The sequence below is a fragment of the Poecilia latipinna genome, unplaced genomic scaffold (genome assembly GCF_001443285.1).
Source record: "Poecilia latipinna isolate Pla-1442-1.1 unplaced genomic scaffold, P_latipinna-1.0 Scaffold1047, whole genome shotgun sequence".
In the NCBI taxonomy this organism is placed as follows: Eukaryota; Metazoa; Chordata; class Actinopteri; order Cyprinodontiformes; family Poeciliidae; genus Poecilia; species Poecilia latipinna.
In genome coordinates, this window is record NW_015113663.1 from 152,685 (window position 1) to 170,370 (window position 17,686).

The 17,686-nt window shown below is 39.7% G+C and overlaps 1 protein-coding gene across 1 annotated transcript in view; it reads right to left on the reverse strand.

Annotated features, from left to right (window-relative positions):
- The window catches only part of pkp3b (plakophilin 3b), a 28,589-nt gene extending 21,706 nt beyond the window's left edge, over window positions 1-6,883 (reverse strand). The window contains exon 1 of the mRNA XM_015051473.1: window positions 6,388-6,883. Coding sequence (XP_014906959.1) covers window positions 6,388-6,595 — 208 coding nt within the window. The 5' untranslated portion in view covers window positions 6,596-6,883. The remainder of the gene's footprint in view (window positions 1-6,387) is intronic.
- Between the last annotated feature and the right edge of the window lie 10,803 nt (window positions 6,884-17,686).

The following is a 17,686-nucleotide window of genomic DNA, read 5'->3' on the forward strand; positions in this document are numbered from 1 at the left end:
ACTAACACTTTGAGGAACCTGTTCCTCTCGTCGCCTGTGGTGGCGCTGCTCTGAAAACCACAGAAGGAAAAAGCACAAAAACATCTGAAGAAAATACTGAGGGCAACTTCCTTCTTTATCAAAAGTAAACATGTGGCATCTGATTTTAGTGGTTGTAGGATTTCTCTTTTGTCTTTGGTGAAAGATCACAAACCATTTCTCCCACCAGCTAGCTCTAGACTTGCATATTTGTTTTGGTTGTATATACCCAGAATGCACTTTATTTTAGTTCGCTTCCTACTTTTGGTGCGTTCTCCAGTCCACTTGGCATTCATATGCATTCAAACCGCACCACAGTTCACTTCAACTGAAACCAGACCAGAGTTCACTTCTATGCTCTCCAAACAAACCGGACCTCCTGGACAGACGGACTGGAAGTCCAGCCTGTTTAGTATGAATTCACACAGAATGCACTCTAAATTAGTACAACTCATTAAATATCTCACTTATATCAGTGTCTAATGTTTTGTATCAATTATATCTAGGATGTAGAGGGATTTATTTACAGGCAAATACATCCGATTCAACATGTTTGATTTATTAAGCCAATGACAGCAAACATAAATGTATTTTCTACTTGAGGAAAAAGTTACCCTGGCCTATTAGCTTGTGCTTCACCTTTGGTTGTAATGACTTCAAAGATTCCAGTCTATGTTGGTCTAATGAAGGTTTCTCATATTTCTCCATTTCACCTGAGAGATGTCTGAGGGAACTGACTCCATTCCAGGTCTTTAATTTACTCATTCTCAGCCAGTCCTGGTGTGTTCTGGCTCATTGTCATGTTTCAGGGTCCAGTTTTGTATGATCCCTCTGATACAAGGTAGAATCCATGGAGGATTTTATGATGGTGAGTTTACATGACCACAGTCAGTATGAAGATCTTAATCTGGAATTCTTTTTTGGTTTATTCCAAACATCTGCTCCAGCCTAGAAATCATTCCACTTTTCACTCATCTGTCCGAATAACATTATTTCAAAGTCCAGCTTTTCTCTCTGGCAAACACTGGTCTGCTTTCACATGTAAACTTGTGCTTGTCTCTTTGTGATTGTACAGGTATGAACTTCCACATCAGCAGAGGTAGGAACCAGCTGTAGGTTCTGACATGAACGTCGAAGGTTTTTGAAATGTCTTTTAGCATCTTGTGTTCTGCACTAGTGCTGAATCAGCTTGAACGTTCAGTACATATATTTATATATATTTATATATCTATATAGATTTCTATATAGATTATTGCAGAGTATCATTTAACTTATATTGCTTGTGTGTGAAGAAGTGATGTTTTACTTATTTCAACCAGCAGGTCATCATGGTGTCAAGAGCAGAACTTTTAAAACCAATGGCACTCATGATTTTCCTAATACCACAGTTTATAAACTGTGTAGGTTTCTATTATAATAGATGTTTCATACTGGTGTAGTTCTGTGCAATTAGTTTGGATTTCTCATACCTAAGAATTAAAGGAACTTGGAGTTTGCACCAATAAAGTAAAACCAGCTTCTTTTGCATGAGAAGAAAACTCAAATAACTGCTATCACATTTTAGATTCTCCCTGTCTTCCTGTCATATTTTGCCATTCTAATCATGGCATGAATGAAGACTACTGGTGGAACAAGAGGAAGGTCTAAAATAGATCCTGACAGCATGTTGTCTGGAGGAGATTGGAAAGGAATGTTCAGCAAACAAAGGTGGTCAGGCAGGGCGGCGTTCTCACTTCAAAATAAGCTTCAGCTTTGTTGATTCCTCTGCTTTCATTTTTGTATATAAATAAGTAAGTAAACTTTATTTCTATAGCACTTTTCACAGACCAGGGTCACAAAGTGCTGCACAAAATGTAAAAAAATAAATAAATTAAAAGCAACATACAAAACAATAAAACACAGTATTACGCTAAAAAGCAAGTTTAAAAAAGTGGGTCTTAAGTTGTTTCCTAAAAGTGTCTATACAATCCAGAGATCGAATGGTGCAAGGTAGCTCATTCCAGAGGCGAGGCGCCACAGCTTTAAAAGATCTGTCTCCTCTAGTCTTAAAAAGGGTCCGAGGAACCATCAGCAAGTTTAGATTCGACGACCTGAGGCTCCTAGTCGAAACATAAGGCTGGATGAGGTTCTTAATATAGTCTGGCGCCCGTCCATGAAGAGCTCTAAAAGTCAGTACCAGGATTTTGTAGTGCATCCTGTAAGATACAGGCAGCCAGTGCAAGCTTTTGAGGATGGGTGTAATATGTTCCCTCCTGTGGGTGCAAGTGAGCAGGCGTGCAGCTGAGTTTTGTACTACCTGCAGACGCGCAAACTCCCTCTTGTTAAGACATGTGAACAGACTGTTACAATAATCCAAGCCCGATAAGACAAAAGCATGAACAATCATCTCAAGCTCACCATAAGTCACCATCTTACGAAGTTTAGAAATGTTCCGAATTTGGAAAAAGCAGTTCCTAACTGTAGTACACATGTAGTAAAATGCAGTCTGCTCAGGTGTTACTGGTGGGTGATTTATTTTTAAGAAACAAGTAAAAAAATGACTTTTAGTCAGCAGTGAATTATGATGAATTCACAGTGAAGGAGCCTGACCTCAGTGCCCTGTGGTTTCACAGATTAATGTCAAGGTTCTTTATTTTCTCTCCTCTGATTATCTGCCTCATATTATACAGTCACTACATGGTGATAGATTTAGCAAATATGTAAAAGAAATGTTATGTTTTAAGTTACATACCCCGGCTAAGAATAGATGGAATTTTAAAAAAGCGTAGATTTTGTTAACTAAAGAGGAGCAAAAACAAGAATAAAGTGTATTTTACGATGCTGCACATCTTGAACATTTTCTATGCTTGTGTTTTTCACAAAGTATGGAAATAAAAAAGTTTAAAACACAAAACTTCCACCAAAATCCACAGTAACTATATGGATTTTATTGGTCTTTCTACCTCCCTTTAAGGGTCTTAGCAGCCTTTTGGTCTGCAAACATCACCGTTAGGACAGCATTGTTCTGAGCAGGAAAGAACTGTTTATTCCCATGGCAACCTGAACAGGATGCACTATTACTGGTAAAGACTGTAGCAATATTATCAGATGAAAAATCACTCCAAAATAATCATATTTGCTTTTTTAAGTGCAGTAGAAGCCTGAGCAGTGAGTTCAGCTGACATTATCAGCTGCTCTGGGGTTTCTCCCTCTGAATTTATTACAAATGAGATCTACATAACATCACACTATCAATCTACTAGATCTCTGGAGATATCCAAGGAGAAGGAAGCTGCTTCATCAGCCAAATCGTTGTAGCCTACAGGAACACGGATGTTTCAAACACAATGAAATGCCAACATTTTAATCCTGGCTTATTTCTTTATTTATTAGTCACAGAAATTTGAATTTGAGTTGACCTGCAGCCTGTATTCTGTCACCTAAAGTGGTTAGAATATCTCAATGCCTTATGGGATATTCCTTCAGCAGCCTTGCTCAAAATAACTTATTGCCAAATTGTTGCAAGGTAAACAGATGAAGCATCAAAATACAGTCAGAATGAAGCACACCCCTTTAATATTTTACAGCCTTACATACTTATTGACATTTTTCATCAACTGCACTTCGTTTTCCATTTTGACTTCATTTTTGTTTCATGCAAAATAACATAAGTTACTCTATAGCAGGGCTGCACAACAGTGCAGTTGGCAGCACTGTCACGTTGTGCATTTGAAGTTAGTTTGAACAATTTCAGAACCCGGTAAACCAGACCACACATCGGATAAAATCAGTGTGTATTTTCTGTTTACAGTTAAGATAAAACATTTGTACTGACAAATATGATCCAGTTTTTTTGCTGTTTGTAGACTTGTTCAGGACTTGATGGTCCTTTTCCTTCCCAACCTCCCAGTCTGGACTGGGAAAGCAGCCGTCAGCAGAGCCAGCATGCAGCCTGGTACGGCTGCATCTGGGGATCAGGACACTGACGCTGAAATGGGATTCTCCCTCCAACTACATTATTTATTACACTGTAGCTGTGGGTTACTGCCGTCCAAGCTCTTTATTCTGTTGGCTTTAATGCCATGGCAACCAACAAGCCCTAAGGCTTCAAGTTAATTTTTTAGTGTGAAACAGCACAGACAGGTAACAGGAGGACAGGATGTAACGGGGGACATCATACCAGCGAACAGCACAACATTCACCTGGGATTAGTTCTTCTCTCCCCTGGCACTGCATTTCATTTTGATATGTGAGCTCATGTCGTATAAATGTCACTGTTGGTGATCAGAGGAAGGAGTTTTAGTAAATAACAGCCACACAGTTCTGTCAACATCTGCTTTATCAGACTCAGGAAAGTGTGGAGACATTTTGTCCTTCTTGATTTCTGGTTGTCTTCAGAAAATACCCTAGTGAGGTTCAATGGTAAACGGCCTGTAGTTGTGAAGCGCTTTATCAAGTCCAGATGACCCCAAACGACCCCTACATCCAGTCACTCCCACACACACTCACACACTGATGACGGTGAGCTACATTGTAGCCACAGCCGCCCTGGGCAGACTGACAGACGAGAGAGAGGCTATCAGGCAACAACAGGCAAAGCTGGTGAAGTGGTGAAGTGGTGTCCTACCAAGGACACAACAACTTTAACATTTAGGGAAAAAAGTAGAAATTGGACAGTGGAAGTTTATGCAGTCATTGTTAGACTTTCCACAAGAAAGGAAAAACCAGGAAATAAAACCCCTGGTGTTCCAAAGGTCAACAAATACATATAACATCATCTGATGTTCTCTGAACTCTGAACTGAACAGAGAAATCTGCTGGATTCCACATCATCAGTTTCATGTAAGTAGCTGATATTGGTTGAATCAAATCTACAACCAACACTGTGTAGTCTCTTTGATGAGATGTTACTGGGCCTCAGATTGACTCCACAAAGACTGTATTGTTACTTGGTATACAGATTGTCCAATAAAAGCCAAGTTTTCAAGTCCAAGTCCATGTAACCCAGGTGACAAGTTCAACTTTGGGTTTTCTTCTTTGTGTTTCGTGCTCCTTGAGAAACTCTGAGCAGAAACTTTCTCAAATGAAAACTCAACTCCTGAATCCTGTCCTGTTTGACTCTTTTGTAGAAATGAAGAAATGTTCTAATTCCGCCTTGTATTCACCTGAAACTGTTCCCATGATAAGAAAACCAGAACATTTTATTTTTCCTGCAAGACACAAATAAATGACACACAGTTTTGCTTTCTCTTTTCTCCTGGGTCTCCATCTTAACATTTTGTCCTGCTGTGCTTAAGAACATTTCAGTGGTTTAAGTGGTGTGGATCAGCAGTCACTGCAGAATACACAATGTGGCAGGGAAAAAAAACGAGCAGAACGACAAAGCAAAGGGTGGGAGCCTATAAAGGTTTCAGTCAGGACTTTTCCCAACAACGTCTGGATAGAATCTGTTTTCAATTTAGACCAAATAAAATTCCCTAGCTACCGCTGGCCTGCGTGTGCTGAATGCAGATTAGCAACTGTTTGCAATGCAGTGTCAGGAGATAAGATGTAGCCCACCACAACGGGCCGGCGGCCAACACAACCACAGCACTGGATTGGTCCCCCAGAGAACAGAGAATAACTCTGATATATATATATATATATATATATATTCCTATTCCTAAATTCCTAAATAGAATAGGGTCCCTATTCTATTTCTTTTAGTCGTAACAGTGTTACTTAACTTTCTGTATCATAGCTGGATTCTGAATAGGAGTGGGTGGTGTTGACTTAGAATGTCATCCCGATATTTTGTGGTACTATTGTGATAACAAAAGTGATGATGGAAAAATGATTTATTATGTCTTTTTCATGTAACTGACTGTGACTGTATGTCACAGCATTCAAATCCTGCTCTGGACAAACATTCCCATCTGAAACAGACTCCTTCAGGCGCCTCTGACTTACTGATTTATCACTAAACTCCACACGGTTACAATATACTGGATCATATTTTCAAATTTACTGATACTTATTGTTCTTGTGGAACAGTGGAGAAAATATTAAAAACGTAACTTTTAAGATGATGCCAGTTGTATTTTTTTTTTTTTTACATTAACTGAAATTTATCGAAACAACAATAAATCAAAACTCTTATTATACTCAACCAATAAAAAAAAGAAAGTTTGGTTTTTTATATTTCCCATACTTTTCCAGTTTTGTTCTTGTATTTTGCTGAGTTTTATTTTCATGTTTATTATTTGAATAAATGATTTCTTCTGTTCCGTTCTAGAAGGACTCCAGGGTGTCTGAGCGGCTGATGGACACAGGTTACACCAAACCTCAGTTCTACACAAGTAACGGACTGGTTCCCCTCACTGGGGAACTTTTTCAGCCGCCTGTTCTCACCTGTTGCTGGCCCAAACTGTGAGTTGCCCAGCCTGGGCAGTGAGGAGGACTTCCTCTCGGCCAGTCGCATGCGGACCTGCTCTTGGACCCTCCGGACTTTGGCCAGCGGGTCCGCGGACTGCCCGTCCGAGGGCAGCACGTAGGCGGTACAGGAGGAGTTCGGTTGCAGCGCGGTCAGAAAACAGCCGTCCGCCATCGCAGCAGTCATACTCACTCACAACGGGGACTTAAACAACTTCACCCGGGCAGAGAGGGGAGAAAATCAGGGGAGTAAATATTCCAACGGTCCCGAGTCCCGTTAGCGGCTCAGCGTCTGAAGGAGAGTCCGCCCCGCTACGAAATGGAGAGCAGAGCAGTCAACAGCCCGAACATCTGGAGGCGGGAGCTGCGGGGAGGAGGTGCAGGACAAATCCACCTGCTGTCAGGGACAACCCGACACTGGAATGGTTGACTGATGATTTGTAAAATACAGTAAAATACAATATTCACAACAAATAAAATACTAAACCCCATACGTTCGAAAGTTGAGTAGAAGGAAAAAGTGTGGTAGAAAAAGGCGCACAAGCGACAGGATTGTGAAAGAAAAGCCCTTTGAAGCATTTGGGCGCCCCGCGGCTGTCTGCACCACCCACAGATCCAGTGTGAGCTACAGCTGTCAGGCAAAAGGAGACACAACCGAGGACTGAGGGTACAAACAGACACATTCAATGAGGTAGAGTATTATTGAAATGTCCATTTCAAGAACCATTTTCACTAAATGAAACACATTATGTAGGTAACACAGACAGCCCTGGAAGCCTTTATTTCTGTTAATTACGATGATTTTCCACGTAGAGTTGATGAAAATATGACATTTAAAATTAGAATAATACATCAGAACAATAGAAAAAAATAAAATAAAACCAAAATTTAGCCTTAACGGAAAGTTTGTTTAATGCCTGCTTTATTACGTCCCAGGTTGTTGTTAGTTGTTTGAGGGTTTGATTTACTGATTCTAGTTTCACATTATTTCTGTGTACCTTAGCTTCTGTACTATGATTAGACCATCTTTGTCTCTGTTTTACCTTAACTCAGTCCTTTAGTGTATTTAGTTTTATTATATTCCTTAATTATTCTCTGTCTCTCCCTTCTCACACCTGAAACTTGTTTCTAATCATCATCTGTTCCTTGTTTCATAACCAAGCTCCCCACTATACTCATTCTCAGTCATTCTTTGCTGGTTCCCCCTGTGATTACCCGATGTGCTCCTGGATATCTTTGCTGGTTTTCTGTTCTTGGCTCCTTTTGTTGTTCTACTCTGGTTCCCTGCGTTCCCTGTGATTTTCTTTTTTTTTTTTTTTTGCTCTTTATTTTGTTAGGTAAATTGTATTATTATCAAATGTTGTTATACCTTTATAATGTTCTTGCTTTATGTATTTATTTGTTAATCATATCTTTTAAGAAATATTGCTGTATTGTTAATCACTCTGATTTCCTTTCTCAGAGGGCCTCTCTGAAGAAGAGCAGTGACAGCAGCTCTCTACAGAACGCCCTGCTTTTGAACTGTTAGATAGCCGTAATACCGTCGCCGTGAAGATGTACAATTTGCTCTGTTTGACCCTGTGTCAGGAACTGGATAATCTAGTTTAAGATAGATTGTGTTGTTAGTTAGTGATAATCATTGGCGCTGTAACTGTGTGAAGTGTCTTCCCTCTCCCTTTAGAGTTGCAGTGCTCTCTGTGATCAGGGATCCTAAAAGAGAATAAAAAGAGAGGGGCAGGCAAATGTGCTTCACAGCAGTAGGAGATTTGTAACTGAAAGCACATCTCTGTCTGTTCTCCTCGCGAGTATTCAGAATCTAACTTTCTCTTGTCTTTCCTGTATTATTTAATCTGTGTTAATAGGTGTCAACTCTGACAATTTTTATTAAACCTCCAAATCCACTTGACACCTCTGCCCAGAGTACTTGGGTTGTACTCTGGGATGTACTTCAACATCCAACACAACATAAAGGTTGTTCATTTTTTCAGGTTACTTTTAGTCCTTGATCTGAAGTTAGGTGATGGGAACCCTCACCTCGTCTCAAGAAGGCTGATTCCAGCAGCTTGTATCTCACTCCTTTTTAACACGATCCATGTCTCATGACCAGAAACGAGGCTTGAAGCATCTGATTGTCTGATGTCACTCATAAACAAGCAAGAAATCAAATTGTACATAATGTAATAAGGAAGTTTGCACAGATTGCAGCAGTCTGGCCGATCAACTTTAAGAACCCTGACCTGCCAACTCTGAGGTTGGCCAGTGCTGGCTTTTTTATCTGAAATGTTGCTAAATACAGTAAGGAAGTCGCTCAGTTGGCAACGGTGGGTTGACAAGGAACATGCAGACATGACCTGGCAGTGTCGGCCTCTCAGTCAAAACTGTCTCACAGCAGAGCAGAAGAGGGCTGGGGGTGATTTTTAGACCTTGAAAGTGGATAAGATTGGCTTCACCTGTAAGTATCAGCCGATCACTGATCTCCCAAAAACTGGGCCAGATTTATTGTGATCTTGTGATCTTATGAAACATGTGCAGCTTATCCAGAGGAGAGAAAACCCAGACTCGCCATTTTAATCTCCCTCAACATTCACTTCAAATCATGTTGCATTCCAGGCCCACTGAAGTGGGAAGTCCAGTTTTCATGTTACAGCTCATTTCTTTTCCTTAACTAGTAAACCATAAATACCTTCCCGTTTGGAGACCAGCATGGCTGTTCCAGTTCGTGGTTTGTTTTGGCCAGTCTGGACTCCTACATGGAAAACCGTTTTCTGTAGTTTTGAAAACGTCTCACACTTCAACAGTTAATCTCAATGGTGACTGAATGGCATAAATGCTTCACACTTGATTTTTAGCTCTATCTGTTTACACACAATGCATCTGTAAGTCATAACATTATGATCCCTAATGCATGTGATGCAAGTGGTTGGAAAATTAAGAAAAAGAGAGATTCCTGCCAATTCTAAACAACATTTGAAGCCAAGAGAGGAAGCTTGGGTGGAGTGTCAAATCAGGAGTGGTTTAGCAAACCAGCTTAGCTCACAGCTCTGCTCATGTTAAAAAAGTGCTTGACTTCAGGTCAAAACCCTCAGAGTGATGAGAAAAGATGAATATGAATGTTTCCGAAACACTTTTTCATTTTCCTGTAAATATGAGGAAACATTAGAATGCTGTTCTCCATTGTCTCAACTTTATCCTACTGTTTTTCCTCCTTTTTGTTACTCACATGTCAAATAATGATGAATGAGAGTGGAGGATGATTGTGAAATCAACACACTTTTCCTGTTCGCTGACCGATTGTTTCAGGGTCCAGGAATGTGGAAATAACTTCACCCAAAGCTGACATGAGAGGAGGAGGGGAGGTCTGGGAAGCTGCGCTGGAGGAGAGCTAATATGTCAGGAGCAGAGAGGCCTCTGGGAGGAATTTCTGCAGCCTGTCTCTGAGTCGGCAGCCAAAGCCAAGAGGTTTACACACAAACCCCACACTCAGGGTTTGGGTGTAATGAGGAGAGAGTTTCATTTACAGTCCTGTTCCCTCCCAGAGGTCACAACCTCTTCTTCCTTGTAAACTCAGTGGTGAATATGTATAATTTTCTACTCTTGCTCACTAATTTATGTGTCCTTTTAATCCTTCTTAGGGCTGTGGGGGAGGAGGGAGGGAGGGGGTTTCTGGGAAAGAGATGATAACTCCACCCTCCAGAGGTCAGCAACCTATCACAGGCACAATGACACAAAACAGGAATTACCATGTATGTTCACAGCTCCAGGACCTCCCCTCCCCCACACACACATCCCCACAGACCCCCCTTTGTTTTTACTTTCTATGTCACACTTAAATGTTTCAGAATATTTAACACAGTTTTCTATCAGACTAAAACAACCTGAGTGAATACAAATTATTTCATTTATTGGGAAAAGTTGTCAGAACCAATCTGGTCCAATGTGAAAACTGTCAACACCAGCCTAAGGATGCAGCGATCCACTGCTTCCACTTCCAATACGGACACCAATATTCTGAATTGAATTTACTGTTTGTCTCATGTACAATGAGATTAACAGTACAATGTATGAAATATGTGGAATATAAAGCAAGAGAAAACAAGTGATATTAACATTATTTACAATAATAATCAGCTGGATGTATATACACGCATACACATGTAACCATAATTAGTTCATGTAAGTGTTGAAGGTGTTAACGGTTTTTGAGTCTGTTTTTGTTTTGATGCCGCCTCCCTGAGGGCAGCAGCGTGGTGCTGTCCTTGGTGAGGGGCTTGGCAGTGGGAGGTGTAAACGTCCACCAGAGAGGGGAGAACCATTCAGAGCTCTGAATGTTTCTGTCTCCTGTTTGGAGAAAGGTTCTCCATGTTTGGTTCCAGAACCAGAACTAAACATGTAGAAGCAGCATTCAGCTTCTATGCACCACAAATCTGAAACAAACTTCCAGAAAACTGCAAAACAGCTAAAACACCGATTTCCTTTAAATAAAATATAAAAACTCAGCTACTTAGAGTTACCTTCAATTCCTATTAAGTGGAGCATTGATTACTATGTTTGGTGTATATTTGATAATTTTGATGATGGAATATTACAAAATATATAATTTTTTGCTAATTTCATAATAGGTGTTGTTTTTATAGTGTAAAGCTCTTTGAATCGCCCTGTTGCTGAAATGTGCTACAGATAAACTTGAATTGATTTGATCTATATCTTTTTCTGACATGCTGTTGGTTTTGTGCCAGATGTTTTACTTTTTTAGATTAGTAGCCTACTTCATGTAGCCAGGCTCACCTTAAGTCATTTCTTGACTCTATAGATGATCTCTCCATAATCAGCCCTGGGTGTGACATGTTAAACTGACTCAATAAATGAGGTCAATCACAGTTCAGTGCAGTTTATTCATGATTCATTATTATATTATTCATTCAGTTCAATATTACACAAGCCCAGAATGAAAACATTTAAAAGCTGTGCTCTATATTAGCTAAGGTTGATATAGTTTTTACAAAAAGCAAAATCAGTAGAAATATGTTGGGGGGAAAAATACTTTTCACACCTGAGGAAAAATCCCCCCAAAAACCCAGAGGTTACCAACTTCCTAAAACATATCTAGTTACTAAAAACAAAACAAAACAAAAAATGATTTTACTCATTGCAGGTTTGTACACAAACAAATAAATATAAACTGCTTTATTAAAAATGTATATTTGCATTCATTTTTTGAGCAACAGAGGATCACTGAAAATCTCATGACAGGAACATGAAGACATTCTGATTTATGTTCACATAAATTTTGATGTGTGGTTTGACTTTCTATTGCGAGGCAAATGGAATGAAGACGAACAAAGTTTTTGGAAAAATGGCAACATAACAGTGCAGACCAAAATGTTGTAGCAACATGATGGCAGATGCTGCAGACCAGTGAGCAACTGACCTTTTTTTTTAAATGAAATTCAGACAATGTGCAACACAGTGGTAAACACTGAGGCCTCCTGAATGGGCTGATGGACAGAATGTGGAGGAATTCCTCCAACAGGGAAAGGCTTGATTTGCACCAATGACTGGTAAACAAATGTTTGGATTTGCAAGGAGATGGCATGTCTCCAACTACACTACTGGTTATAAAAGAAGTGTTCATGTGGCGTGATGCATTACAAGCACTTGGCAGAACATCTTTTACGATTAGTTAGATGAAATGAAGCTCCAGGTCCCGTTTCTAAATGAGGACCATCTCATCTTACCACATTGACGCTGCAACAAACTGCAAACAGCAGCTTTCCTCTTGTGTCTCCTCCACAGAGGTCAGATATACGTAGTGCAAACCGAACAGTTGTCCTGTCAACCTGAGCTCTGGACATCTGCAGATCTTTCAGTGGCCTCTCTGATTGGCTGTCAATTTTGGTGCTTGGCCAGATATTGGCTGCACTGTCAATGGTCTCATGGTCAATCTACGTAATCTGCATTCCTCTGTTGTGTTTCATAAAACGCATCAGTAGAAAATTGTAAAGTGCATGTGTGAAAACGGCTGTGGAATTATTAGCTCCTTTGAGAAGACGAGCACAGACAATCCTACACTCTAATAATTCATACGTATTAGAGATTAATAATAACAGATTATCTTTTCGACTGCACAGGTTCAACAAACAACAGTAATTTGCATGGGAAAAACTAAATTGACCAGTTAAAATGTAGCACAGCATTGTGTTTGTCCTTTTCACTGCTGAGTGAGCAGGGATGGTTTTCATTAAGAAGGAGGAGTGGAATTCAGAGCATCTGGGTCCAATACTGTAGATTGTTAATCACACAAACAGACAGCAAGAAACTCTGTGTCGAGATAAAGCAGCAGCACAGAGACACAGAGAGAGAGGAGCGCTGAGGCAATCCAAACAATTCAACTTTTGGCTGGTGAATCCACAGTCGGTGACCTAAAGGATGTTTATGCTGTCTTGGGCTGACTCTATCAGAGTTGGGTCAAATGGCAGAAAACAGAAAAACAGCAGAATGAACTTTGGTTTCTATCAGTAATGGCAGACGCTCATCCCCACATGGTGGAACCATTATCTTGCGGTTTTTGGTGATAAGAGTTTCACAATGTGGTATGAATCTCAGAAGCTGCTTCAGTTTTCACATTGGGATTTAAGGGTTTAGATTTATGCAACATTGCCCATCATCTGGTTCTCAGGTAGAACAAGGTTAAACATCTGACTCCAAAACTTACATAAGAACAGAACAAAGTCTGACAGAAGTACTTTTTACTCCTTTAATATCACAATATTTATAAAGTTTACATAAACTTGAAAGTGTAATACGCTGGGATGCAAACTAAAATCTTATTGGTAGCATCTCAACAGGATCCCTGCAGAAAAAGCTCCTTTTCAGGTTTTTCTGCAGGGATCCTGTTTGAAACTGAACCAATATCTGTCACAACGTCCACAGATTTTAGCCAATCTCTTCATTTTAATTTGACTTAGTATATTTCTGATTGTTTCTGAGCATCTTCCAGTGTGTAAATCCTTACAATAAAGAAATCTACACGGGGAAAACAGTTTTCTGCCCATTTTTATGCATCTTATGAAATGAATTTAAATAATAATGGAATTTCAACATTGAAAGCTTGCTTGTCTTCTGGTTCTTCTCTGATTTGAGTTTATGTGTGTAATGTGTCTACCTCAAAGTGTTTTTAGGGTGTGCAGCTTCAAAGGCATTCCTGACACAGGATGCAACACTGAAGCGCCACAGAATGTTTTGATATTCACTTAAAAAAAGGGTTTATGTATGAGACGTAGGCAGGAGCTCTGGTGGTGTGATGTGGACTAAAAGCAACATACAGGTCCACATTGTGCATTTTCCAACACTGTTCAAAACAGGAATCCACACTTTCTTTCCAAGCAGGTTGACATTCTGTGACTCTTTAAAAACAACTTCTAGGATTTTCTTAAGGTTTGTTCAAGATCTTTACTGCCTTTTGAATGATTCTAAACATTTTAACATAATCATCTTCAAATCCTTGCCATTTATGTTCCATAAAATAACTTTCCTCAACTCTCCTAAACTGTCCCAAAATTGTCCTCAAACTGCCTCAAACAGTCCTACAGTGTCCCAGACCGTCCCAAGCTGTCCCCCTACTGCAGGGGTCTCAAACTCGTTTTCATTCTGGACCATATCAAGATCATGAAGGTGCTCAACGGCAGAATATACAAATAAAACTGTTCATTAACAAATTATTAATATCATAGCGTTCTCTGCATTCAATCTGTACTCCTTAATAATATTTAACACCTTTTCATTTTGATGTATTTTCGCCCTAAAGGACTAAACAAATTAAAACCGATTTGACTGACAAAATAATATTTAAGTTATAATGAAGTTGTATTTCTGTAGCCCTTTGAGGCTTAGAGGGCCACAGAAATAGCTGTGGTGGACCAGATTTGGCCCGTGGGCCTTGAGTTTGACATCAAGGCCCAGCAATCCTGCTGGATTGAGGTGCAAACTAAAATCATTTAACATTGTATCGTCAGTTGTCATATTGGTATATTTCCCAGGTTCAGACCTGGGAAATATACCATCTGGTTAAAGAAACATATTTACTACAACTGCTGTTGGGCTGCGGCAAAACAGACACGTACTAACTGTGGTATTAGATAATTAGATGGACAATGTAGAGGAGAGTCATGAGATGGAAGGGTTGACCTTTTCTTTAAGTCACCTAAAATCTAAATGTGGTCAACATGAATCAGAGAAGACTCTCCTCTCTGTCTCGTTTGTCACTGATAAGGCTGAACACTGAACTCATCATGGATCTGTAGGTCATAACACTGTTTTCTGTTTGTGATGGAACACTTTTTCCCCTCTTCTGATTTTCTTACTGAACTGTGTTTCACTGAACTGTGACTTGTTCTTCTGCTGCCCTCACTCATCTTGCTGCCCCTGGTCATCAAAGGAATGCAGGAAGGTTTTCCTGTAGGAGGGCTCCGTTTGTGAAATCTTAGCATTTCCTGTCAACCAAATTGTGAAAAACCAGACAAAGCCACTCATGCTGTCATTTTTTTTGTGTTGCTTATATTCTGCACTGCAGAACAAATGAACAGCCCTGTATGAGTTTTTATGATCACATTTTGAGAAACTCCTCTGACTGTTTGTAAAGGTAACCTGCAGCACAGACTGCTGTCTCAGATGAAAGCACCCAAACACAGAATGAGGAACATGCACACACAAGCTGTGTGTTCTGTGTGCTGTGTGTCTGCCATCTGTAAAAATAAATTCTTTGTATATTGCACCCCCTAATGGCAATGTTTGAAACTGTTTGTATTCACAGCTGAATCAAGTGACTGATTTCCTCATCGGCAGGTCAAGTTCTACAGAACCCTGTTGACCCAATGAAATGATTCAAGTGTGTTGAAGCAGAGAACGTAGAGGCTGCTGCCGCTGGCTCTGGACAGAAAAAAAATTCTCAAATATTGAAACAAGGAAAAGTGAAAACTTCAAATTGAAATTTATTCAAAAACTGAATAAACCTTGGGCTCGATGGCGAACCAAAGGTTTTATTATAGGCCACACAGTAACAGATTATTAAAGCTTCAGTGTGTAAATTTTATTGTCTCTTTCTCTTTTATTTTTTTACATATTTGTTGAAACTGTCACCATGTTGTGAGTGTAGTATGAAACAAATCTGTGAAAAAAAACAAACAAAAAAAACATCAGGAAACTAGAAACCAATCAGAGCCAGGAGGAGGGTCATAGTGCTGTCAATCAGCATCCATGTGGCACTGCTCTCCCCTCTCCAGCACGCCCCATGTTCTCTCTGCAATGCTGCAGCTAGCATAACCTGTCCTGAATGCTTATGCTTGTTAGCATGACCACTGGTGACTGAATAAACAACTTTCCTGTAACGGTATGTTGTTTCTCTTCCATTAGCACATTGAGCATCGAGTACATGAGGTTGATTGACAGCGTCAAAACCCTCCTCTTGGCGCTGGTTGGTTGTTTTGCTGCATTTCTTCAGATGGCAATGGTAGCTCAGGGAGAAGATCAATCTTTTCACAGATTATCTGTCTTATAACATACTGTCATGTAATGCATCAAAAATACTCATCTGGATATGGACTAACTGGCCCCTCCATGGTTCGAACTGTCATGTTAAATATAATCCTGGGCCAAGTTGGGTGACACACATGGATTTTTAAAACAGTTTGTTAAAAAAAATAACCATTAATTCAGTAAAACTCTTTAAATCTGTGATCATGATAACTGATAATTATTTATATTTTTTGTCAGAAGAGTTCTATTCTATCTACAGGTTCATGTATTACTCACTGATAAAGACTTATCAATATCACAGCACAGCATGCTTTGAAACAAAGACCAGACCAGCAAATTACTTACTTGGAAAATACATTTAATCCCTTTAAATCCGGGCAAAACAAAGTCCACAAGGGCAAAAAGAGGGCCAGACTTTTGGCAGTGAGCATTCTTTGTCAAATAGAAAGTATATCAACTTGGAGAAACGCACTGTGTCCTCATTAAGAGCCAAATAAATGCTGTACTTTATTCTTTTTAGTTAATTTTAATAATCTGGGGGAAAAGCTGACCCTGCCACTGAACACCTCTCTCCCCCTCACCAGACTTTGTTTGACGTACCAGACAAAGATATCGCGATACAAAGAGAAAAAAGGCATACATTGTTCTCTACAACCTTCTCTACTAGGATACATTAAAGGTGTATTACACACTTCCACTGTTTCTCAGTTTACAAGGCATGGTTTATATAGGCTAAGACTTCATAGGGGGTTAGAAAGATGCAGTGAAGTGGTGTGTATTTCCAGGCAGTGCTGATGTGCAGCTGTGTGTGCGTGCGTGTGTGTGAGCAACAGCTGCATCTTGTAGAGTAAATTTGGACCCAAACAGATCTGCTGCCTCTGCCCCATCTGGGCCTCTACTAAAATATGTTCTTACATGGATGGTAAACATCAATGGTCAGAGGTCAGAGGAGGACGTCACCATGTAAACGGAGACGGATACGGTGGTCAACGACATGCAAAAACCACAAAGGAAGTCAGAAGTTATGATAAACCTACAAGCATAACTTCCGTTGTGGCTTGGTCTTGTCGTCGTACTCACTTTTAAATTCACTACGGCAGCTGGTGAGGGTAAGTAAAGATCTAAACGTTTAGTTTAAGTGCAAGAAAAACTTTTTTTCTTCCTAATATTAGTAAATACTTGCAGGAAACACTGGTGACTGGTGTTCCCAGCAGCGTTTGAGATGAACTAGATTCATGCAGACATACCATATTAACATGGATGCGGGGTGAGCTTCGTTTGTCGATAAGGCCGACCGCTGTAGTGTTAGTAACACACAGTCTAAAGCAAGACAATCAATCAGAGGTTAGTAAAGAGAAACTACTGGATAGACACCTTGTGTAATACCATGTCTATGCTCAGGCAGACATAAAGCACTGTTAACATATATTTATATACAGTTTATACAGAAAACAGTCAAATAAACCCATAAAACAGAGAATGTATGAGCATGATCATAGGCAGGACTGAAGTAAAAACCAATACACACAAAACAAACTTAAAAAAAAAATCTCCAAAGAACTACAGCACCTTGACCGGTGATTAGAACCAATGAATGATTGATTAAAAATACGCTACACATCGTAAAAGGATAGGGCTACTTGTATATGACAGCATCTGTGAATAAAAAAACATGGAACAGTGTAATGAAGATTTTGTGTGTGTGTGTTTTTTTTTTTCAGGGCAGCATTTTAAAGAGCTGACTAAA